We start from the raw sequence: 24759 nt of genomic DNA on the forward strand, positions 1-24759 counted from the left end.
GCCTGGAAGATGTCGGTAGATGCGCAAAAATAATCCATCCCCCCTTATTTTAGAGAAAGTGTGGAGACAGCAGCACTCTGCACATGTGCAATGGCACCCTTTCCTTTAAAAAGTGCCGCACACTCACTTCCTATGAAAACATGACAGCAGCTAACAACTGCAGCCCAACCCACCCCAAATGCGGCGGCCCCTGGTGTAACTCTTCTTGTTTAAATCCAATTCAAAATCTGTTGTTCTAATTGAAGCAGGTAGTGATAGGTAGCAATGGAGGCGGAATACGGTTCGCACCGGGCACAGGTGTGGTTTACGGCGGCACTTGGCTAGCTCTTAACTTCAAAGAGGCTGCAATTCTAGAGGAGGGTGGATAAACTCAGGGAGCAAAGCCGCGGCCAACAATGCGGGGCTGGCTTCCGGGTCACCCAACTACTGCCTATCGCGAAGCTTCCCAAACCAAGAGGCCAAGATCTCAATGTTGTCGGTGCAAGCGATGGGCGGCCGCGGCCTCCCTCCTTAACGGGGCGCCCCTCCGCCCGGGCAAACCGGGAGCGCGCGCTGCGGAGTGCCGGGGCGGAGGCGAGGCGGCGAGCACGCGCAGGCCGGGCCCGGCCGGCCTCTCTCCTCTCAGTCGCTGCGTCGTCGGCTATGGCGGCGGCGGCGGCCTCGCAACGGGACCCTGCCGGGGACTGGCAGGACTTCTCGGGCTTCCAGCCCCCGGCTGAGGAGAGCGGCTGCCCGGAGGCCCCGGCGGCGTGTCGGGAAGGCGGCTCTTGGGGCGGCGGCGGAGGAGGAGGAGGCAACGACCTGGCGGCCCAGCTGCCGCTCTGCTTCCAGGCGCCGCCGCCGCCGAGCTGCGCCGAAGGGGAAGCGCGGGTCCCGCCGCGGCCTCTCAGCGACCAGAGCGCGCTGCACGAAGACGAGTGAGTGCCCGGGCCGGGCTGGGGACCCTTCCTTCGGGGGAGGGGGTGTGCGTGACGGGTCCGCCCCCCTAGCCCGGTGTCGCCTTTTCGGGACGGGGTGCACAGTTGGAGGGGGCAAATATTAACGCCCTGGGGGAGCGTCGGCCCTGAGAGGCTTCTCCCCGCGAAGAGCTGCTGGTTGGGGATGAATGGGCTGCTGGGAGCGCAGAATCGCCCCCTCGAGGAGACGGAAGGGAGCTCCGCCTCCCTCTGCATTCCCCAGCACTGCGCGGTCCCCGAGGCCCTTGAGGAAGATGTCGGAATGCAACAGTAGAATTGGTTGGGCAGCATTCGGCGAGCTCGGCGGCCTTGCCTTTTGCTCGTCAGGGTGGGTTGCTCGGAAGCTCAGAGTGGTTTCCTGTAGGTATCGTGCCAGCTTGCGTGTGCCGAGGGTTGGACTAGATGACCCGCGGGGTCCCTTCCAACTCTGCCATTCTATGAAGCTTCTTTAGTACGTCAGGACTCGGCCACGCACGCAGGCAAGCTTTTTCTAGTCCCCCCAGAACCGGCTTCCAGTTTAGAGCGGGGACTTCTCTGTCTGGTGGAAGGAGAACTATTTGTGGGCAGAAAACTGCTCTTCGGTTTATTTAAGGAGAGGCCCTTTACAAAACCGTCCAGTCCCAGAAGACGTGTTGGCTCTGTATGTTTACTCGCTGCATTCAATGGGGCTTATTCTTGGTCAAAATATTGCAGCCTCAGGCACGGGAAGCTTCCATACAGACATGATTTGTCGCTTCTAAACCATAATATTTGAGAAGGAGCTTGTCAGTGCTCTTAAAACATCTTGCTCACTAGAGGTTTCTCTTTAAAGTCTGTGGAACTTTGACTTCATCTTTTATGTTGTTTACTTCTTAGCAAGCACAAGTTTGTCATCTGCTCTGATTTGTGTTCCAATACAGTTAATCCTCTCAGATTAGATTCTCTGTTTATGAACACATATTCTCTGGGTTGCCCCAAAAGTAATACGCCTTTGAGGAATATCTTCAGAGCCCTCGTGAACCCAGACAACACAGTCCAGTTACTGAAGACAAAAAACAAGTCAGCTATTTGTGTTGCTGACTTGCTGGTGAGCTTCCCAGAGAAATATGATTTGACCACTGTTACAGACAAGAGTGCTGGACTAGATACAGTCTAACCAAGCAAGGCAATTGTTAGATTCTTGCCTCTGTGCATGCAAAACTGATTGCTGCTGTTATTCACGTATCTATGTTAATACCATGGGACCCAGGTGGCGCTGTGATTAAACCACTGAGCCTAGGGCTTGCTGATCAGAAGGTCGGCGTTTCAAATCCCTGTGACGGGGTGAGCTCCCGTTGCTTGGTCCCAGCTCCTGCTAACCTAGCAGTTCGAAAGCACATCCAAATGCAAGTAGATAAATAGGAACTGCTACAGCGGGAAGGTAAACGGCGTTTCCATGTGCTTCTCTGGTTTGCCAGAAGCGGCTTTGTCATGCTGGCCACATGACCTGGAAGCTATATGCCAGCTCCCTCGGCCAATAATGCGAGATGAGCGCGCAACCCCAGAGTCGGTCACAACTGGACCTAATGGTCAGGGGTCCCTTTACCTTTACCTTTATGTTAATACCATAGGGACGTGGGTGGTGCTGTGGTCTAAACCACAGAGCCTAGGGCTTGCCGATCAGAAGGTCTGTGGTTTGAATCCCTGCGACGGGGTGAGCTCCCGTTGTTTGGTCCCAGCTCCTGCCAACCTAGCAGTTTGAAAGCACGTCAAAGTGCAAGTAGATAAATAGGTACCGCTCCGGCGGGAAGGTAAACGGTGTTTCTGTGCACTGCTCTGGTTTCGCCAGAAGCGGCTTAGTCATGCTGGCCGCATGACCTGGAAGCTGTCTCCGGACAAGCGCCGGCTCCCTCGGCCTATAGAGCGAGATGAGTACCACAACCCCAGAGTCATCCGCGACTGGACCTAATGGTTAGGGGTACCTTTACCTTTATGTTATTACCTTAAAAGTAATCACTCCATCCCAGCAACGGAAATCCACATGCAGAAGCAAATATACTTCCATGGACACATAGGCATTACAAATGTGCATCATGAAATCCATCTGGGTCCCATTGAACTGGCTGGATATGGCTCTTTATTTACCTAAGGGTGGGGGGTAGGAATGAGTATTACCATCTGGGCCACAGCTTACAAGTAAGGGTGGGTTGGGGCAGGCACCCCCAAACTGTGGCCCCCCAGATGTTTTGGCCTACAACTCCCATGATCCCTAGCTAAGAGGATCAGTGGTCAGGGATGATGGGAATTGTAGTCCAAAACATCTGGAGGGCCGCAGTTTGGGGGTGCCTGGGTTAGGGCCATCCCATCTTATTTGAGAGATTCATTTTTATTGTTATGTATGTAGTTCCAAAATGTTTGATTTTGGAACCAATGTGGGATTCACCTGGTTAATGCATTTTTAAAACCACAGTGTTGCTCAGTATATTTGTCAGATTCAATATAGTAGTTGGTGTAGAGCTTGAAGGCTAAAATATAATTTCTTTATTTCCCCTCCTCAGAATTTGGAATGCTCTGACAGATAATTACGGTAATGTAATGCCAGTTGACTGGAAGTCTTCACACACTAGAGCACTGCATTTGCCAACACTGAATCTTTCTGAAAAGGGAGTAAGTACACGCCTACAATACTTTCTGAACAGCTTTCTCTAGAATGCTTTATGCTGTGGCACATAACCACAATGTCATTGCATCATTTGTCAAATGAAGGAACTTTTGACATAAAATTCTCAACATTCTGTTTCCATCTTGAGGTTGCCTCTTAAAAAATATATCTGCCAAATTTCTATGATTAGAAATTAGAGTCAATGTATTTACCTCTTTGCCCTTGGTCTTTTGACACTTGAGTTGTATATTTTCAGCACCCATCCTTTTTTTCTTTTTTCTTTGTACTGTGGATGAGCAGTGGGTTATGTAAGTTCTATTTTAGTTAGTGGCAGCTTGTTTTTATTTGTTCATCGCTTTTTTGAAAAATCTTAAAGCGACTTACAACATATTAACATACTGAACCGTGTATATATATGTCCATGCACATAAACCATACCTTATTTAGTGTATGTCCAAATCGGAAAATCACTTCTTTGGTTACAGCTAAAAGCAATTTTGCCTCTAATTTTGGGCTAAAGTTGTTGTTCTGACCTAGTTGTTTTGTTTTGCTTCCACTGCTTTGCAGTGCAATCCTATCCATGTTTACTGAAAAGTAAGTTTGTTGGAGTTGTGGGGTCAGTGGGTTTAGGATTGCCTTTGGTTTAAAGCAGGCATCTCCAAACTTCGGCCCTCCAGTTGTTTTGGACTACAATTCCCATCATCCCTGGCCACTGGTCCTGTTAGCTAGGGATCATGGGAGTTGTAGGCCAAAAATCTGGAGGGCCGCAGTTTGGGGATGCCTGGTTTAAAGTGATCACATATTTCTTGGAAGGATTTAGGATCCAAAAACAATAGTTCGGATTTGGCACATAATGTCTTGATGCTTTTTATAATGATTTTATTACTCCTTTTTTGTTATATAGGTTAATGACAACATGAACCTTGACTTATCAGATGATGAAGAGCTGAGAGAGCAACTAGACATGCATTCTATTATAGTTTCCTGCATCAATGAAGAACCGCTCTTCACAGCTGAGCAGGTAAAGAATGGAAAGCACCCATGCATCTTTGATAACTGCACCTTGTTATTAAGCTTATTATCTCTCTAATGGAAGAAATACTAAATACACTTGGGAGACAAACTATAGGAATGCAGGAAGGTAACCCAAAGTCCAGCCTTTGCTATCATATTGTAATTTTGTTTGGATTTACAAGTATGCTTGCTTCCCATAAAAAGACACAAATGAAATATCAGGAGAAGATTTGCCTCATATGACAATATTTTATATTCAAGGGAAATGCTTAGAAAGTTATCGTTAAGTTTTGAAAACCAGCCCTGAATGTTACGTTGTGTCTTTGATATTCCATAACTCTGTGTTTGTGTGTTTACTTTGAAAGGTGATTGAAGAAATAGAGGAAATGATGCAGGAATCTCCAGATCCAGATGATGAAGAAACACCAACCCAGTCAGACCGCTTGTCCTTACTGTCCCAGGAAATTCAAACGCTTAAGAGATCTAGTACAAACCACAATTATGAAGAACGTAAGGAATCCTTCTGCTGTATTTTGCCTTTGATTTCCTCCTCTTACAAACTGTTCGCTGTTTGAAAGAGCATTTCACTTCTATACAGGCAGTTAGGCATGATTTCCATTAGATGCCTTAATTGCATGATTTGTCTGAAGAGGTCAGAACAATAAGTCATATGAAGCCAAGGAGTTGTTTCTGATCTGTCAAAAGAAAACATTTTCCAGAACACTTTCCTGCATTTTGTCAGGATTCTTTTTGCTTTGTTTGGAACTTGCCTGATTATGGAATAGTTTGCAATGAGCTGGGATTCTTCTGAAGACCTTTATGCTCCAATGTACTGCAATGCCATCTTCACATAACAGGGTTTTGGCTGCAAAGGCTAATGGCTGCATGGCACTGATCTCCATCTGGATATAATAAATATTATAAGGAAACTTTTTAAAGCAAATCCCAGTTTGTGTAACATACAGAAGTTTGCCTCATTTACCCAAAGGTTATATCCCCCCCAAAGTATATTCCATTATAGAATGTTGAATATCTGATTTACCATGTTTCGATTTATGATGTTTGCCTATCTTTCTCTTGGTAGTTTTGCTATCATGTTGTCCACAGATAAGGCCAAGTGGAAGTGGAAGCAGACTGTATTGGGTTATGTACATGTCTGTAATTCTCTGTAGAAATAAAGTCTTGAGGAATTTTAGTTATCCAGGATAACTAAATGTTTTTCTGCCCCATCCTGATAGGAGGCTTTCTCCTCCTATAGGCAGCTATTGAGTAAGACAAATGTACATGTTGTCCTTAAAACTGGTGACACCTCTTGAAAATAGCATTTCAGTTCTTCTGGTTAATAGTCAGGGATTGTGCAAGTAGTCCAACAACACTTGGAAGGTGATAGTTTGTCCGCCCCTGATATGCACCGTCATATATGAAGTGAGTTGCAGTTGCAGAAGAGTGTTTCATCATAAGTTCATAGATTTGGCAGCTATTGCTCTTTGGGTGCATTTGTTAGGAGCAAAGTATTGGATCCATGCTGCTTTTGATATGCATTATTATACGCAACATAATTTTTTGCTCTGTTTCGAAAGCAGGTGTGAAAAATCTATCTGTGACAGAATTAAATGATCTGTTAGAAGAGATTGAGACCGCTATCAAGGACTACTCTGAGGAGCTAGTACAGCAGTTGGCACTACGAGATGAGCTGGAATTTGAGAAGGAAGTAAAGAACAGCTTCATCTCTGTCCTTATTGAAGTACAAAACAAACAAAGAGAACAGAAGGAAATGGCAAAGAAGAAAAAGAAACTGAAAAATGGCAGTCCTCAGAATGGCAAACAAGAGAGGGGTCATATGCCTGGAACAGTAAGAATATTGTCCTTTGTGTCTGTATATATAAACCACATTAGAATTTTAATTCTAGTTGATCACTTTCTATCTACGTCTTACTTCTTAAAGTATATAGAGCTCCTGTCTTTCTGGTTGCCATTATTGGGGAAACTCATAGCTTCTGATTGGCAACCATGACTTCATCAAACTGTAACAGTTATACATTTACAGTGGGTTCTATTCAACATAGTACTAATCCTTGCAATAGTACAACAATTTAGTAGTCAAATACAGAGAAGTTGTACTCCTTATGGATAAACACTGCACTTACTCTGTTCTAGGGAATGCACACATGCTTTGTTTTACCTGCTTGAGCAACTTGTAAGGAGTAAAGAGGAATGATACTGCCCTGGAAATTCAGAAAGTGATGGAAACCTTTCAATCTAAAATTTAGAATTCCGAAGTCTTGGTAGTAATTTTTCATTAGAGTGATTACAGAAATGGAACAGAAGTTAAGTTGTGCACAAGGATGCAGAACTATTGGACAGATTTCAGTAACTGTCATTGCAATAGCATACATACCCTTTGTCATATAAAGTTTTCCACATACCCCATCTCCTTTCATTAGCCTTCTTTTTTCTCTATTCTGTATGTCTTCTATGTCCTACTCAAGCCTCTGTCTCCTCCAGTTGCTCAGGAATCACATGTCATTTTGCCTGTGTTGTCATCAGCATGCAGAGGCCCCTCAAAACACTTTCCCAGGTACACTACGACTTAAAGATGCTGGCATCCTTTTAATGTCAGGGACTTTGGGGGACCAGAAAGATCCTGCCACAGATTTTAGTAAGATCTGTGCTTAGTAGGATTGTGCTGTAGTGTCAAGTAAGCTTTGCCTTGAGGCATTATACTTTCATTTTAAAAAAAGCAAAAAGAAACAAGAAAAAACTAGGGAGTAAGTGTTTAATGAAAGATATTTATGAAGGACTTCATGTATAAATAATGTTGCCATAAAAAGGACAGAGCACTTTTAATAGTAAATGCATAAATAACAGCATTAATAGACTCTGTATTGCCAGGAGATTGGTTAGTCATAAGCTTTGTTAATGTTAGGAGGAATAGGAACATGTACCATAAAGTGACTGTGATTTTAAAGGTCAGTCGGCTCCAGAGAGAAGTATACAGATGCTCAAACATCATGTGGTAGAGCATCAAGGAGTTTCTAGTTGAACCCTAGTGATGCTTCTGAGGCATAGTCTTTTTCTCTGCTTTTGTTCACATGTATCATATGTACCATTTATGTGTGATGCAGTCTGCATGTCTTTTTACTTGAGTACAGTATCCAAGTTCAAAAAGTGGTCCTAATGGCAAGTGGTACAAAGGATGAGAGAGGTTCTGCCATTGCACAGGGCCTTGTGGCCTGCTTATCTTTGAGAGGGGCTTGAGGAGATGCAGAAGGACAGCCGTGAGCTGCCCCTAAATGCCACCCTCCCTTTTGCAACCTCTTTATGCTGCTCTTTGTAGGAAAAAGGTCTGTTGGTATGCAACTCCTCTTTCTGCTCCCCTCTTTAGCTGAGGCAAGAGTAGTTTTGAGATGGGTGCTCTTTGCAATGGAAGGATTTCCAGCTGCAGTCTGGCTGCAAAGGATGCTGGAACTAAAAATGCTCTACGAGATGGAGAACATCTGGTATACAAAACAATTGGGTTTGGCACAAGCGGGGGCGGGACTTTTTCAGCTTGAGGGCCACATTCCATTAGAGGGTGGAGCTGGAGGTGAAACGATTAATATAAATGTTATATTTGTATAGTAAGCTAGTTTTTAATCACATTTGCATACCCTTCTCTATCCTCCATTAGGAAAAGCAGGAGGAATTATCAGTGCTCAAGTGTACATTTCAGCTAAACACATGGGATGCGAAGCAGGGCCAGTGTGTGGTGTGGCCTAGGGAAAGTTCCAACTGCCAAATAGAGAGGCCTGAGATTTCCCACCTGTGGGTCGTAAAATAGAAACTAAGCTGATGTGTTAAGCAAATTCAATGGTCCCGGTGCACCTGCACAGTTTTGGGCTGCGCACATGCCACTGCGTGAGAATAATGCTTGGCATTCACCAGTCAAAGAAGATGGTTGGTTTTATTCATGTTGCAATCATCAATTACTTTTTTGTGTCAGTGGGGAGGTCAAAACAGAGAAAGGTAGAATACAAACAAGTGACTGCCACTGTCGTCAAAGCATGTTAGGGGATACACATGCAGACCTTACCCAGTACCAATCTTCTCCACGTACATTCACATGTGCTATACACACAGCACCCTTTTAAATGCAAAGGGATCCAGTCAAGAAGGTGACTTACCTGCGGGACTTGTTTTTACGTGTGACATGCTCATTGGGACAACTGAGTATAAGTTTTTTATATCTTAGGTTTTAAGTCTTCTTCTTTATTCGACATGCTGCATATTAATTTAATGGTTGGTGTAAGTAAAGTAAAAGAATAGCTACTATAGCAAGGGTGAGCAACTGGATCTATCCAGAGGGCCAGATCTAGAAGTACCCTGTTTCTCATATTTTAAGACATACCCATAAAATAAGCCATAGCAGGATTTTTAAGCATTCAAGGAATATAAGCCATACCCCGAAAATAAGACATAGTGATAGGCGCAGCAGCAATGCCAGCCGCGGCAGGAGGAGGAGGAAAAAAATAAGACATCCCTTGAAAATAAGTCATAGTGTGTTTTTTTGAGGAAAAAATAAATATAAGACATGTCTTATAATATGAGAAAGACGGTAGTGAACCCTCCACAGGTTAGTTTGACAGGTGGGCAAACATCAGGTGTCTGAAGCTTTAGGCTGTGGCTGCAAACAAGTCTGTTCTATGACATTTAGCATCTCACATAATTCATGTAGAAGACACTTTGGTATCAGGCCTGTGTTTATAAAATTGTACCGATGGTCCTATTTCTAAATTCTATAGTTTTCTTTTGCTAAAGAACTAAATATTGAAAAAGTAGGTTTTTCTCTGCTTAAACTGCAGTTGCATTTATTCATTCCTAACAGCTTGTCTCTGTCATTTACCTTGCTTGCATCTTTAGTAAATCCTAACTAATAGCTTTTAAATTTTTCTGTTCTCCCTTCCCTTTTCCCTCCTGCCATGTTCTTGCTCCCTATAGCGCTTCAGCATGGAAGGGATCTCAAATGTTATTCAGAATGGCTTCCGTCAAACGTTTGGAAACTCAGGTGGAGAAAAACAGGTGCTGGGCTATCCTCTGACGCTTTGGTTTTTTTCCTTGTGCTATCCTTTCTGTCTTTATATAAATCAAGGCCTTAAAAAGCTGGCAGCGGTAGCATTTTCAGACTACAAGTGATTACTGGAGGGCGGAGGCGATATTAGCATGCTTACTCGCGTCTTCTCTGCCTTCAAGGCTATGATTTGTTTGCAAAGGTTTTCTTTCCTTGGTAGTTAAAGAGCAGACAAGCCTTGATATGCACAGAAAAATTGCAGCAAATGAACAATTTCCCTCTAGGGTTCATTTAACCTCTGAAAATAAAATATAGGCATCAGCATAATACATACTTGGAATGAACTGCATGCATAAGAAATCAGCAGTAGAAGGTCATGTCAGCTTAAATACTTCAGCACAAGAAGAAAGAAATGCACGAAAATAGTATACAGTATAGTAAATAAGTCTAGCAACTTCCAATATGTTTAAAGCCTCTTTATTATGGATTCTAAAGCATCACGTATTTCCTTGGACAATTTTTTTATTTTATTTTAAGCAAATATATGTGTAATGCGCAATCTGAAGAGAAATTAAACACCATAAATAATTCAATACTTTTTTTCTCTCCAAACAATTTATTATTATTATGTTTTATATCCCAATGTCAGATTGCTAGACTGTAATATAGTATTAAAAAGGTATGTCTATACAATCTTACCATAATCAGGGGGTGGACTAGATGACCCTAGGGGTACCTTCCAACTCTACAGTTATGTGGTTTTATTGAAGATGTGTGTATATAGAGTAGTGTTCAAAAACTGCCACTGTATAGTATTGACACAAATGACCTGTAAGTACTAGGTGTGTATGTGATTTTGGCTGGCTTTTATTTGTTTTAGATAAGACCCACAGCTACTGCTGCTATGCAAATTTTCATGAGGATCAAATTGTTTAAAAGACAAGACACACCTTTTTTTTTACTAAACACTCTCATTTTAAAAATCTCAAATAGAACATGTACTTCTATATTTGTACAGGCTTTAAATATAGGTAACAAAAATAATTCTGAGATGGTATAAGACAAGGTACCGTAACTTCCTATGTATGTATTTCATAGTCTGTAGTTATCTTTTTAACAATATTAAAATCATTGGACAGCTTCTCTTTGCGGTTAGCACCACTTAGCATAAACACTGGAGTGAGTAGTGACAATAGGATTAGGAGAGGGTAACATCTAATTTTGAGCAGCCCTCATCTTGGAGAGTCCTGAAGAGAGGCTGGGAACATTAGGGTTGAGAACTCTTTAAATCCTGGGTGCCTAAAGAATATGGAAGATAGAAGAGCAGTGTGGTGCTGATAAAAACAAGGTTGGATGTTCAATCCCTGTATGGGGCAGCTGCATACAATCATAGAGTTGGAAGGGAACCTGAGGATCATCTAGTCCAACCCCTGCAATGTCGGAGCACACAGCTGTCCCTTACGGGGATCGAACTCGCAACCTTGGCGTCCACCACACTTTAATTAACTGAGCTGGATGGCCCTCCCAACTATAATTCTATTGGGTCAGGTTGGATAGCTCAGTTGGTTAGAGTGGTTTGCAATCTACTAAGTCCAGAAGAAGGCCATGGAGCTGAAAGGATTGAGCTGGGGTCTTTTGGACTTCTGTGTATGTTGCCAGTGTCCCCAGTGGAGCCCATTCCGAGCAATCCCTACCAGTGCTTCCGTGGTATTCCTTATACTAGACGAATACAATCCGTTTGCACACTGAGCTCCTGCAGATGCATAGATCTCTGTTCAACTTGGTGCTTGCAAATTAAGTCCTTCTGTTGAAATAAATGCCCAACTTATTGGCAGAGAACTCTGTGGGTGCAAAAGCCCACCATGTACTACTTATCAGTCTCCGAACTGGAGCAAAGTTTGTATCAACTTTCGGTGTGCATAGAGTTTTGAAAGGAGGGGCTGTGTGACATTTGCTGAGCATGGTTTTGGGTCTCCAATATTGTTTGCTGTCGGAACCTTTAACATTGTTTTAGAAGTTCATCGAAAGGTATATTTACTATGCACATTAATTGGGCACTGCCTCAGTGTATCTGAAGAAGTGTGCATGCACACAAAAGCTCATACCAATGACAAACTTAGTTGGTCTCTAAGGTGCTACTGGAAGGAATTTTTTTATTTTGTTTCAACTACAGCAGACCAACACGGCTACCTACCTGTAACTGCCTCTGTAGTTTGCAAAATAAGTATTTTACTAGTTTGATAGCTCTCTATCCCAGATACAGAGATGCTAACATGCATATTTCTTTTTCTAGAATTTTAAAATGCATATTGCTTCTTTTCAGACTAAGGTATTCTGCCTCAGGCAGCAGCTTCTCAAGTCATTTAGGTTTCAGTCCTGAACACACTTACAGGGGAATAAGTGGTTGAACATAGCAGGACTTGCATATAGCTCAGTCAGTAGAGCATGAGACTCTTTATCTCAGAGGTATGGGTTTGAGCTCCACATTGGGCAAAAGAGTCCTGCATTGCAGGGGGTTGGGCAAGATAACCCTCGTGGTCCCTTCCACCTCTACAGTGCTATGATTCTGTGAATAAACTTGTATAGGATTATGCTATTTATTATATTCTTACCATGGGGAGGAATACTCTGTGTATGTTGCCATGGGCAAAAAGTCAATTGGTTTCAATGGTTGAAAGAGTTTTAAAATGTTATTTGCATGGGTACAGCTCTGCATATTGCTTTGTGACCTATTGGCAAGGAGGGCTTCTTTATTTCAGAAATCCCAGTGAGTTCAGTTTTGGGTTTGAGACTCTACAAAAAAAAACCCAATGAATGCCAAATTTGAAATTATGAAGCAAAAAGATATTGCCAGTAAAAGTTTCAAAAGAAACACGTTCAGTTTTCTGAAATCTGTCTATTTATTCAAACCAATGTGAACTAAATTCAGATGTGGATAATGTAAGCCCATGTATTGGGAACAACTGTGTTTAAAGTTGAAATACATATCTGGAAAGACTTGAGTAGTGTCTGCCATAAGACATTACTACTGCTGCTGCTGCTACTATTTTCATTACTATTACTACTACTACAAACTTCTGTGTGGCAATAATTAAACATGCCACCAAAGGAAAAATGCTGAAGAACTAGAGACAGAATGCTGATTGAAAGCAGCTTGCTTCGTCAGCAGCACAAAGCAGCTGCAGTGGAAAAGAATATCTAGCTTCAGAGATGCCTTTCCAAGCAAAATGGGCTATGCCCACAAAGTGAAAGCAAATAAGGGTTGTTCAATACAATTGGGCAGCGATTTCACTCATCCAAACATATTTGGGTGTGTTCCTTGGTCCGGATGCTGGTCAGTTGGTTACACTGACTCGTTTCACAATTCATGCAGCAAGGCATTCCATGGAGTCACCTCCACCCCCCCCCACAGTATATTAATGATGGAAAGATCGAGCAGACAATTCCTGAACATAATATAGTAACTATTCTTTATTATTGGCATTTAAAAGATCTGTGGGTTTACATTTGGTTGTCCAGGTTATCAAATGCAAAAATAAAATGTTGTGTGTACTATCCCATTATAACTACCTTACAGTGCAGAAAACTTCTAAAAGGAAGAGTTTGGCTAACTACAATGTGTCATATCCAACAGTGTCCATTGGCATAAGGAATCTGTCAGAACGAAGAATGAGAGAGCGAAACAATTTTCGGCATTTTGTCTCCATCAAATCTTCTTTGCGGAATCACCAGAAATTGTTTCTGTCCTCATTCTGCAAACAAATTATTTCCATCAGTGAGGGAATAGACACCCTTGGATGCTACCTTGTAAACAGTATTTATGGAATTTAAGATAAATTTTGACACACTGCATTGACACACATCATTTTGTTGCTTTCTAGAATAAATTCCATTGGCTTCAGTGTGTTTAGATAGAATTTAACAGATCTGGTTTGTACATTATGAGATATATTTATCACATGACTGTAAACTTAAGTTGTGCCCAGAATCACTGATGCTATTTAGTAATCATTGCATTCATTTGGCAGTACCTGACAACAGTTATTCCTTACGAGAAGAAAAGTGGACCTCCATCAGTTGAAGATCTCCAGACATTAACAAAAAGTAAGTATGTAACAGTGACTACTTTAAAAAGTCAAATTCTATATTATTTTTTCAGATGTCCAGAAGAGTCAGTTGGGTTGCACATCTCCCAGTGTATCATTGGAGGAAAATTGCATTAGAAGGCCAAGCAAGCAAGCATTTTATGTTCTAAAATTTGAAATAACTAAAAAATGCCTGGAGTTGATCAGCAGCCATATGCTTGTTCATGTTACCCAGAGAGGTCACTTACTGCCCTATGGCACGTAGATCAAATGAATGACTTACTGTATTTAAAATGTTGTACCCTTCCTGCATCTTTCAGTGAAATCAGTGTTATTCCCCAGCTCAGATATGCATTAATATTCTGAAATTGGTAGAACTAACTTCTACTGTTTAGCTTTAAACAGCCAGGAAGTTCAGGTACATAATACGATTAGCCAAATTTCTTCAGGTTCGTTGTCTGCATCACAAGGTAGCAGTAACTTACAAGTAAATAATAGTTGTCCGATTCTCCTGAAACATTTCTTCTCCAGATTGTTTTTCCCTATCAAGTACTTGGGAAGAGTCACAGCCATAGTAATGAAGAACTATCCCTTTCTCCATTCATAAGCAGTTCAGAGTTTTGTCTAAAGAGTTAACGGTATTGTTTTCCACTGTCTAGCTGTGACTTTATTCTTGACTCAGTAACAGACTTCCTGACTCTCCCTGCTAACACTGTGTGGCAGGCCTCAAAACATTTATTTAGAGCACTAGACTCTTAGCTGTTGGTATACAAATATTTCAGAACGAAACAGTAAATGTGCTACAATCAAGTATAATTCTACATATTTACTCTTAAATATTAAGGAGGTTGGGATATGTCCTTCATAAAAGGTGCCCATTATTTGACTCCTCTGTCTAGTGAACTTTTAATTATAAAATGATTGGTTTTAAAAAAAGAAATCAGAGAAGGCTGGCTGATGTGGATAGTTTGGCAACACTTGAGTTGTAAACTTCCCGCAAGAGAAATTTTTGTTCCCTGTGCATTTTTGTATAGAATTTAAGAAAGCCACCTTTTTGGTTAGCGGCAAGATGCATTATCAAAGAATCAGTGTCCCTATTTGTAAATAGTCCAGATACTGTAAACAGCAGGCTTTTTGCCATTATTGGACGGTCTGAATAAATTGTATTGAATGATTTAACAGAGTAACTGTGCTTAGATTCAGAATGCTATATTATGTTTAAAGTTTTTGAATTCATTCAAAAAATACTTTCAGAGGCTTATGTCTTAACCAACTTTTTTTTAATCTTCCAAATTCTTAAACACATTTTTGAATTCGTCACACCACACAAGTGCTTCTGACTCTTTGAGCAGCTTCCTAGTTGCAGCTTGCTTTCTTGGAAAATGGAGGCACTTGCCTACTCAAGTTCTTACTGCATTTGTAGTGGGTTCAGTGTTCCATAGCCATGAGTTAAAACCCTGTAGGCATGAATGTCTTTTACATTCCAAGAGTTCTTTCTTAAAAAGTAAGTGGTGGTTTGAACAACCAAAGTGGATAATGGCTACTATTGTAGAAGGATCTTAGGAACCATCTTTTTGGCACCACATATAAATCCTTCTTATTCTTTTATGAAGGCACTAAATGATTAATTGCAGATATTAATCTGTTTGTTTTTCAACTGAGGCTTCTAGAAATTGACAAAAGGTTGTGTTTGATCTCAACACATTGAATTTTATATTTCAGTAAGCAGAAAACATGTCCAAAAAGTTCCATTAAGATAGTTTTTCTTCTAGGGTAGATTCTCATCTCTCCCTCTCCAGCAGAAAATCCAGATACAGCGCTGAACATTGATTCACATATATTGATCCGAAAGGGAAATAGTAAAATTATCCTTGCCACTTGGCAGGTTGGCACAAGTGGCCAGTTTACCAAATTACCAGCATCTGTTGCTTTCTAGACCTGTTGTGGGCAGGGGTTGCTTTGAATGCACTTGAGAAATAATTATTTTGGTGCATTGAGGACAAAGCAGCCATGAAGTGAGCTATCTACCACTTGCTGACCATGGAGCACAACGCTAAAGACGCCAGCTTCCAATGCTGCAGCTAGGCACCCCTGCCCTTGTACCCTGAGAACTTGGGGGACATTTGTGGGGTGGCCAGGCAAGTAGTGCTATCATGGAAAATGAACCCTATTATTAAAAATTAATAGAGCAGTCCACTTTGTTGGGGGGACATACATTTGATTAAAGCTATGGTTGTTTAATGTTCTTATCCATGGCTGACTTGGATGAAAGTAGGGGGGAGAAATAATGTGCACAATAACCTTCAGTACAGTTGCTCTAATGAAGGGTTTCTAAACAGTTGTCACTGCACTTCTTTTAGTTAGTCGACTACATGCCTGTGAAAATACAGTTAAAAATCACACCCTCTCTAGCATAGTGCATTGCAATTACAACAGGCAGAAAAATCATTAAATGGTCCGCCAAGACCCTCTGCAATTTTCCAGTAGTTTGTGTTAAAAAGGTTTGGGAAGCACTGCTCTAAATGTCATGTTTATATTGACTAAGTTGGTGATTCTTCCACTGATCATCTTCTCCACGTTTTACAGTTCTTCATGCCATGAAAGAAGACAGTGAGAAAGTGCCAAGCTTATTAACAGACTACATTTTGAAGGGTGAGCTAGTCATGCATCTTTTTTATTTTTAATGTTAATTTGTAGAGAGTGAAATATTTCTACATTTCAAGACGTTTATCCATTCACACTTTTGGCCAATAATTTCATAAAGCCTTTTCATTACTAATTTTAATTGGTGTCTGTTACAGTGTTTTAAAAAATTGTTTTATGTAATATAATTATTGTGAGCTGCCCTGGGGTCCCTTTAGAGAGGAAGGGTGTGAGTTGTGAATTTGAAATAGTATATAAATCAAAACACTTGGCTGGCTTCACGAATGGAGCAGGTGAAGACCCATAGAGGGAGAGAGCTCTGAGATGTGGAGATTAAACATTGGATGCAGAGACTTAAAAGTCATTTGCCTGTGTTTTGGAAATGGTTCAAAGGGCAACACTCCCTTGTGAGTGTTGCTGGAAGAAACACTTCCTCACACCAGTATTTTATACGGGTTGTAAACAGCTTGCCACATGGAAAAGCTACTCTCATGAAATATGCCAGCACTAAAAGCTATGTTGTTCATGTCTTCATGAGACCTATGCAATGTTTGAGAAGGTTCTAGAGAATTATTACATATTCCTCATTAACTGTTTACCTGGTCTTCTTCTAGAAGCTGAGAGAAAAGCAGTGTTCTGTTCTACCTGTGCAGTGTTTCAAAGTGGTATTTTAAACTCTCCACCTTGCGTATGTTTAATTTGTGTGTGGGCTGGCGACCAAGCACATAAATCGGCAATCACACAAGTTAAATGCGTGCAAGTTATGAGTCAACTGTGAAGAAACCTTTCCGTAGTATGAGGATTTTTTAGAAAATGATTTCTAAGGTTAGTTCTAAGCCAAGTTGCAGGGAACCAGGCAGAGGGCCGTCTCGGTGGTGGCGCCCGCCCTGTGGAACGCCTTCCCATCAGATGTCAAAGAGAAAAACAGCTACCAGATTTTTAGAAGACATCTGAAGGCAGCCCTGTTTAGGGAGGCTTTAAATGTTTAATAGATTATTTTATTTCATTTTTCTGTTGGAAGCCGCCCAGAGTGGCTGGGGAAACCCAGCCAGATGGGCAGGGTATAAATAATAATAAATTATTATTATTATTATTATTATTAGGGTGATAACTTGCAGCTGAATAAAAAACAACAACCCATTAAGCCGGTTTTTAGAAAATCCATTTTGTCTTTATCATTTGACTTGTCAAAAAAAACAAGTACAACAATGCAATGCTGTTCACATACCTGGTGCAATATAGGCAGTAGGCGGTATACTGAAAACCAATGGCAAAAAGCAGCAGCAGCAGAGGAACCACAAAGAAAATTGCTTAAAGCTCTGGCATGCAACAAGGTTGGAAAGGAAAAGGGTTACACACCTCTTTTCCCATGTCAAGCTTTGTGTAAAAAGTGTTGAACATTCACATGATTGCCCAAACATCTAGGTTTCTCCTAGCAAGAGGGAGAAATTGCTCACCTTCCTGGTTGAGTACACTGTTGCAGATTCAGCCAAGAATCCCATTAGGTTGACTTATGGGTGGAAAAGAACACACGAGAACGTTTGTGCGCTATCAAAGAATATATATATATATTTGGTGTGGTTTTGACCTTTGGGTTTTTGTTTCCAATCTTTTGAATTAAAACGGGATTTTAACACTACTTTTATTACCTGCAGGGTAAAGGTTTTCTTAATAAAACACTGTTTTAAGATTAGCACAAAATGTTCATGGTACTGAAGAAATATGCACTTTTTCCTCTTTTGATAACCTTAAAACCTTACTTCTTCATTTGCTTTTGTGTTGTGCTAGCATTGGTTTGAAAGCTGGATTGCTCTGAGGTTTGTGTCTTTTAGCTCTGAAGCAGGAATGAGGAATATGTAAAGGACATGTCTTGACTCCCGCTGTAATCTGTCAGTGGAGAGAGTACACTTTGCATCGGAGTTATTCTTTCATTGTTGCTGCATAGAGTATCTGAGAGATCTGCTAGATATCCAGTACAATTACTTTTTAAAAGAATTATTCTGTGTCACCCAAGACATGACCTTCTATTTAACTCATTTCTGTAAGTAATTAGTTGATGGTAGTGTGTGTTCCTTTATGGATTTGTTTTGTTTGTGTGATGGGGGAATGAGGTCCATATTCATTATGCATAGCAATTGCTTCCTGTGAATTTGGTAACGCTTTTAGAATAGAGATCTCAGCATTCTAGTTTTATTAGCTCATAACTGACACTGTTTGGGGCCGAGCCAATCCAAAAATACCTATATGCATATATCTTTGTTCTTTTCCAGTTTTGTGCCCTACATGAAGAGAGCTGTGTTTGGTGAAAGGCAGCCAGGCTAATTCCTGTGACAAAGGTTGTTCAAAGCCTTTCAGTTTGGCCCTGTGTTCTCATGTATTTACTATTTTCATTGCCTGCTTGGACTCTTGAATCCTGGAGTGAGTCCTCCAGAGTATGTAGAATTCATCCATATTTTTTTTCCACTCAAGTGTGATGTATTTGAGCAGAGAACAAATGCTGTACAGTTTTATCCACATGCATTGTTTTGGCTTTTTAAACAGTATTTTTTACAAACACACACGGCATGTAATTATCCTCCACAACAATCTGAGTCTGTGGAAGAACAAGAAACTTTAGTGTAAATAAAAACCTATTACATTAAATGGAACTTTAATAATATCTGCAATAGGTTATTGCATTAAATGTGTAAAATGGCTCAAAAGCTGAACCTGCACTGCAAAATTCGACTGAAGTTCTTAATTGGAGACTCTAGAATAGTGATATGGGAACTAGCACTGAACTTTTTTTTTTTAATGTAAGAGTTAAAAAGAAGTATTGTTGTGTGTAGTGTTACTGTTTACCGATTCTCATCCATTTTTCAGCACTCTGCAGAAGTCAAAAGAGGTAGGGTATCATTTTTCCATTACTGGTTGGCTCGCTTAATGAGATTACAATTCATCAGGAAGTTACTCTCCGCAAGCCCCATGGAAATGAATGGGATGTGTGAAAGACCACAGTCAGCCTTGCATGGGAAATCTTCCTGATTGATTGGTTTCAAATTATTGTCTCATTAATATTGTGCTCAGTATTTTAATTATTTAAATTAATGTAGTTGAATATGGATATCTTGCTGCTATTGTGCTTTTTAGTCCACATGTTAAATGTTTGGTCATAGTATAACATTTTATATGCTGCAGTATATTAATGAACATTTTTAAAAAGACGCTGTTGTCCTGTTGTTATTTGGATTTATTTATGTATCGCAGCACAATGTCTGCCCACTGCACTTCTTTTGCTTACGGTGCATAACATACTAGCTCCTCTCAAAGGTGGGACTTTGGCAATAGCAACAGAATAGAAATCTCACCAAGTTTTCAAGTGTCTCAGCAGCTACAAAGGATCCTTAAAACTGCAGACAGGAAAGAGCAATAGCTTAAGAGATGAGCGTGCTAAAAAAACTGGCTGTAAAAAAGCATTCACTTCAGGATTGTTTATCCTGTGCAACTTGCTGCAGCCTTCTGTTTCCTGAAATATCAAGAATGTGACCCAATACACAAGTTATCTGATGGTGTATCTAATACTAAAACAGGTAGTTACCCTGTTCCTAGGAACACCTATGCAGGTTCAATCTTTCATCCTTTATCAAACGTAGCCACATCACAGCAGCTCCAATGTATACTCTGGGTAGAGGTAAAGAAAGAAATATAGTCTGAGGGTTGGCAGAAGGAAATTCTTTTTATCAAGGGTATCCTATCTTTATGGACTTCTGCTAATCTCAGATTCATTTTGCAGCTGAGAAGATTTCACGTTATCTCTCTCTCTGAACAGGAAGTTATGACTTTTCCTCTGGGATGCTAATCTCTCCACAGCGATATATATCTTTGCCACCTCCAGATCAAATTCCTCCATGCACAGGATATTTCATGACAGCTGGAAATAGCAGCTAGTTGAGAGGGTAGCAGCTTGCGTGCTTAGCAACAGTGTTTGTGATGGATTTTAACCTGCAGTTTCCAAGTTCTACTGACTTTCAGTTTATATATAGATGTGGTACACCTGGGCACAAACCATCCGGTAAGTTTCCATATACCCTCCAGAAGTAATGAAAATTAATTCAGGGTGTGTATGTCCCATACTCCTCAGTGTGGCGCCATTGTGTACAGTGATTTTGGTACAGAAAATAATAATAATAATACTGAAGCCCTGTCCATTGCATATTAAGCATATCTATCTAAATTTATTTATGACATGTTACAGAGGCCAATGGCTGCTTGCCAGCAAAGCTGGTTTGAAAGAGACTAACTCTGATTACTGGATGTAGAATGTTGCATTCTTTTTCAAAAAGTCAAATCACTAGGCCAAGGACCAGAAAACAATATTGACACAGTATTAACAGATGGGAACAATAGACAATGGACTGTTTAAGGCAATTAAACCAGTAGAACAAAAATAAATAACAAAAATAAACATGTATTGCTATAGTTATAATTGTCATTATAATTAGCGTTAGTAGGGATTTCTCCCCTAAATTATCTTGCTAAATTTGTATATGCTTTTAGTTTAAGGTTATATTTAGTATCTGAGAAAATCATAGATGCAGCTTCTTATAAATCCCTTTTCACCTATCAGATGGAGGTGACTTTGCAGATGGAGGTTGCAAATTCACCTAGTATGAGGTGCCAGTATCTTCAATTAGATACTTCTCTTTTTCACCTCACTATTTTGTATATAGAATTTTTGCTGCTAATCTTATATAGATTGGTGGTGTCTGTCCTGTATTTTGGTAGTTGTGTTGTATTTGCACAATGCGTCTCATCCTGATTTTGGCCCGTTTCCTCACCCCTGCCCCAGTAAACCGCCCCCCCAATTCAATGTCATTCAGGAGACGCTCCCAACCCTCTGGAGATGGTTTGAGGGGGGGAATGCAAGTCCCCTTCAGATTATTCTTCTGCTTGTTATTCTCAGGATCCAGCCCACTGATTTTCGTTGACGCTCCATTTAAAAAGGTCATAGTCGGGTCTTCTTTCTGTTTCTTGCATAGTCTAGAAAAGCAGGCTGCATGAGACAGCAACAGACGTCTAACTTTATGGACATTTCAGTCTACTTACTGTGGCAGTTTTAAAAGAAGAATTGGCCATATTATCTGTGAGGGGCTGTTTAAATCAAATAAATCCTGTCATTGCAGAGGACTGGTGATCTTCAAGGTCTCTTCTAGTTGTACTATTCTACATTTAGGTCAATACCACATGTTTACGTGTATGAATGGAAGACTTGGAGATGTTAAAGCAGTGATGGGCAACCTTTTGAGCTTGGTGTATCAAAATTCGCCAAAAAACCGAGCATAACTCGGGTGGTGTGACACTTCGAGAGAAAAACCATAATTTTGCAATATTTATAGTTTAAATAACAAAAATGTATAATTGTAATATATAACTGTAGTTAATAAACCAAAAACTAATTATTTAACTTACCTGCTTAGTGACTTCTTTGTTCATCTGTCAGTCGGTTTCTTTTGTTGGTCTTGATATTATTTAACTTGTGTGGGGTGCTGTGAACTAAGATAAGTGAGGGGGAGGTAGAATTCTTTAACTAACCTGCCTATTAGTGACTTTTTTGTTGCTGAATTTCATTGGCTAAACCTTCAATTGAAGGTTGGTATTTTGTACGCTTTGGGGGTGTGTGTGCAAAAGTTGCTTTGATTTTTTTGGGGGGGTGCCCCAAAGCTGCTGAGCTTTTTTTGGGGGGGGGAAAGAGAACAGAAATAAATGACGAATAATACCTTCCCTGGAACTAACACGCAGCACCGACATCACTGTCTGCCAAAGTGCCAAAAAAACAGCACAGAAAGGGTTAAAAAGCAAACGTGTCACGTCTGACACGCGTCATAGGTTCGCCACCACACTGACTCTAAATCCAATCCTAGAAGTTAAAACTAAAAAAAAAAAAATCCTTTTTTTGTACAGTATGTCTAAATGCTTAACAATGCCTGACCTTTTTTCCATTGCTATGGGGCCAGATCAAATATAAATTAACACTATTGACTTTTTAGCTTTAGAGCTTAAGCCTCTATGGCAGAGGCCCAATATTTTAAAAATGGTGAATAGGTATTGATTTGAGGAAGATTATATCACAGATCTCATTAAAAAGCTGCATTCAGTAATGGGGCTGATTGAAATTTCAAATTTTATTCTTTCCCCCTGTATCAGAGATAAGGGTATTTCCTCTTTGCCCTTCATTTTGAGGTAAAACATCTGTGTCACTAACATCTACAGACAAGGCTGTGGTCTCACTGTTTTCTTTGTGTGTTCCTGCTTGCTGGTGGTGGTGGGGATGTGTATGCAAACCAGCTAATCTAACTCCTCCTTCTCCTTTAGTCCACACCACGGAAACCAAGCAAATATCTTTCCCCCACTCTGGTTGCTTTGAGCATGGATCAGCCCAAATAACATCCTAAAGAATGTGAATCTTAGCATAATGACAAATGAACTTTGGAATGATTGACAGTCACCCAATTAAAGCTTACAATTATTTGAGGCATACACTGTAAAAGAAAGAAAAAAGTATTTGAAATTGTAGTTTTTAATTTAAAAGATCATGTTGTAAAACAAAGATACTGAGAAAAAGGGGAAAATATGTTGATTTGTGGAAGTCAGTTGTAGTTCACCATACCCAAGCAGTGTGATGTATCAGCAGAGTTTGAGAAGCCCCAGCAGGGTCTTCAGAGATTTCGTTTCCCCAGCAGATAGCTTATTCCAGAGTCTCCAGTTTAAGGAAAAACTCCTCTCCCATACAGTTCAAAGTAACAAAGTGTTTGTTGTCCCCAGACACAAGACAAAGCTAGACACTACTATCTACAATATATAGTTCTTTTGGTCTTTGGAGTAAAGACACATAAGTACAGAAAGATCCATAAACACTATCACCATGCTAGCTAATGCTGTTGTGTTAAAACCTACCACCTCTTCCCCTGACTCTCACAGATTCAGAGTCAGACCCTGACAGCAAACAGGACAGGACATGGCGAGACATAATGAAATGGATATCCTAGAGACTATTATACCCCGCCCTCTACATGTAGGCATATTTCTTGAACCATTGGGAGGGTGAATGACTAGGCCTTACTGGTGTTGCTATGGTAACCCAGCACCTGGCACCTTTTCTCGGAACTTCCAGGCATGGGGGATGTGCACCTCAATACATGAGCCCAAGCACTGTGCACTTTTACCCATTGTTCACATTACACCAACAATTGGTCATTAATTCATTAATATCCGTCTTCCATGCAGCTGAAAGCAGAATATATAAACTTTCCTGTTGTTGTTTAGTCATTTAGTCGTGTGCGACTCTTCGTGACCCCATGGACTAGAGCACGCCAGGCACTCCTGTCTTGCACTGCCTCCCGCACAATTTGGTCAAACTCATGTTGGTAGCTTTGAGAACACTGTCCAACCATCTTGTCCTCTGACGTCCCCTTCTCCTTGTGCCCTCAGTCTTTCCCAACATCAGGGTCTTTTCCAGGGAGTCTTCTCTTCTCATGAGGTGGCCAAAGTATTGGAGCCTCAGCTTCACGATCTGTCCTTCCAGTGAGCACTCAGGGCTGATTTCCTTCAGAATGGATAGGTTTGATCTTCTTGCAGTCCATGGGACTCTCAAGAGTCTCCTCCAGCACCATAATTCAAAAGCATCAATCCTTCGGCAATCAGCCTTCTTTATGGTCCAGCTCTCACTTCCAAACATCACTACTGGGAAAACCATAACTTTAACTATACGGAACTTTGTCGGCAAGGTGATGTCTCTGCTTTTTAAGATGCTGTCTAGGTTTGTCTTTGCTTTTCCCCCCAAGAAGCAGGCATCTCTTAATTTTGTGACTGCTGTCACCATCTGTAGTGATCATGGAACCCAAGAAAGTAAAGTCTCTCACTGCTTCCATTTCTTCCCCTTGTATTTGCCAGGAGGTGATGGGACCAGTGGCCATGATCTTGGGTTTTTTTTGATGTTGAGCTTCAGACCATATTTTGCGCTCTCCTCTTTCACCCTCATTAAAAGGTTCTTTAATTCCTCCTCACTTTCTGCCATCAAGGTTGCGTCATCTGCGTATCTGAGGTTGTTGATATTTCTTCCGGCTTGGGATTCATCCAGTCCAGCCTTTCACATGATGAATTCTGCATATAAGTTAAATAAGCAGGGAGAAAACTTTCCTAGCAACCTCCAATCCAGACACGGTCTAGGCCCAGGGCTGCTTAGGTTCAAAGTTCAAAAGCAAATAGTGTTCAAGTGTAACATCTTATTTCTGAATCAGGCCTTAACCTAGTATTTTGAAGATGGAAAATTTTGCCTCTATAATTCCATTAGCAGTGATCTGCACACCCCCACATCCCGAACATATTTAAACACAACCGCATGGTGGCAGTGTTCAC

General features: G+C 40.9%; 1 protein-coding gene across 2 annotated transcripts; it reads left to right on the forward strand.

Annotated features, from left to right (window-relative positions):
* The first annotated feature begins 432 nt into the window (after positions 1 to 432).
* On the forward strand, positions 433 to 19568 carry FEZ2 (fasciculation and elongation protein zeta 2). Of its 2 annotated transcripts, XM_088666524.1 has the most exons (9): positions 433 to 917; positions 3473 to 3581; positions 4481 to 4597; positions 4956 to 5100; positions 6174 to 6442; positions 9568 to 9648; positions 13666 to 13741; positions 16309 to 16374; positions 18636 to 19568. In XM_088666524.1, the coding sequence occupies exons 1-9, from the start codon at positions 643 to 645 to the stop codon at positions 18650 to 18652; spliced, it is 1155 nt and encodes a 384-aa protein (XP_088522650.1). In that variant the 5' UTR covers positions 433 to 642; the 3' UTR covers positions 18653 to 19568. The 2 variants fall into 2 exon arrangements, with proteins under 2 accessions (XP_088522650.1, XP_034964188.1); XM_035108297.3 differs by lacking the exon at positions 9568 to 9648.
* The last annotated feature ends 5191 nt before the right edge of the window (positions 19569 to 24759 follow it).

The sequence above is a fragment of the Zootoca vivipara genome, chromosome 3, assembly GCF_965207765.1.
Source record: "Zootoca vivipara chromosome 3, rZooViv2.hap1.1, whole genome shotgun sequence".
NCBI classification, from domain to species: domain Eukaryota; kingdom Metazoa; phylum Chordata; class Lepidosauria; order Squamata; family Lacertidae; genus Zootoca; species Zootoca vivipara.

What these genes read in the sequence shown, in the direction of transcription:
- FEZ2 (XM_088666524.1), top strand. Translation starts at nt 643, where the DNA reads ATGGCGGCGGCGGCGGCCTCGCAACGGGACCCTGCCGGGGACTGGCAG. An exon ending in GGGGTCATATGCCTGGAACA is followed by an intron (nt 6,443 to 9,567) that starts GTAAGAATATTG and finishes TGCTCCCTATAG; the next exon opens with CGCTTCAGCATGGAAGGGAT. An exon ending in ACTCAGGTGGAGAAAAACAG is followed by an intron (nt 9,649 to 13,665) that starts GTGCTGGGCTAT and finishes TTCATTTGGCAG; the next exon opens with TACCTGACAACAGTTATTCC.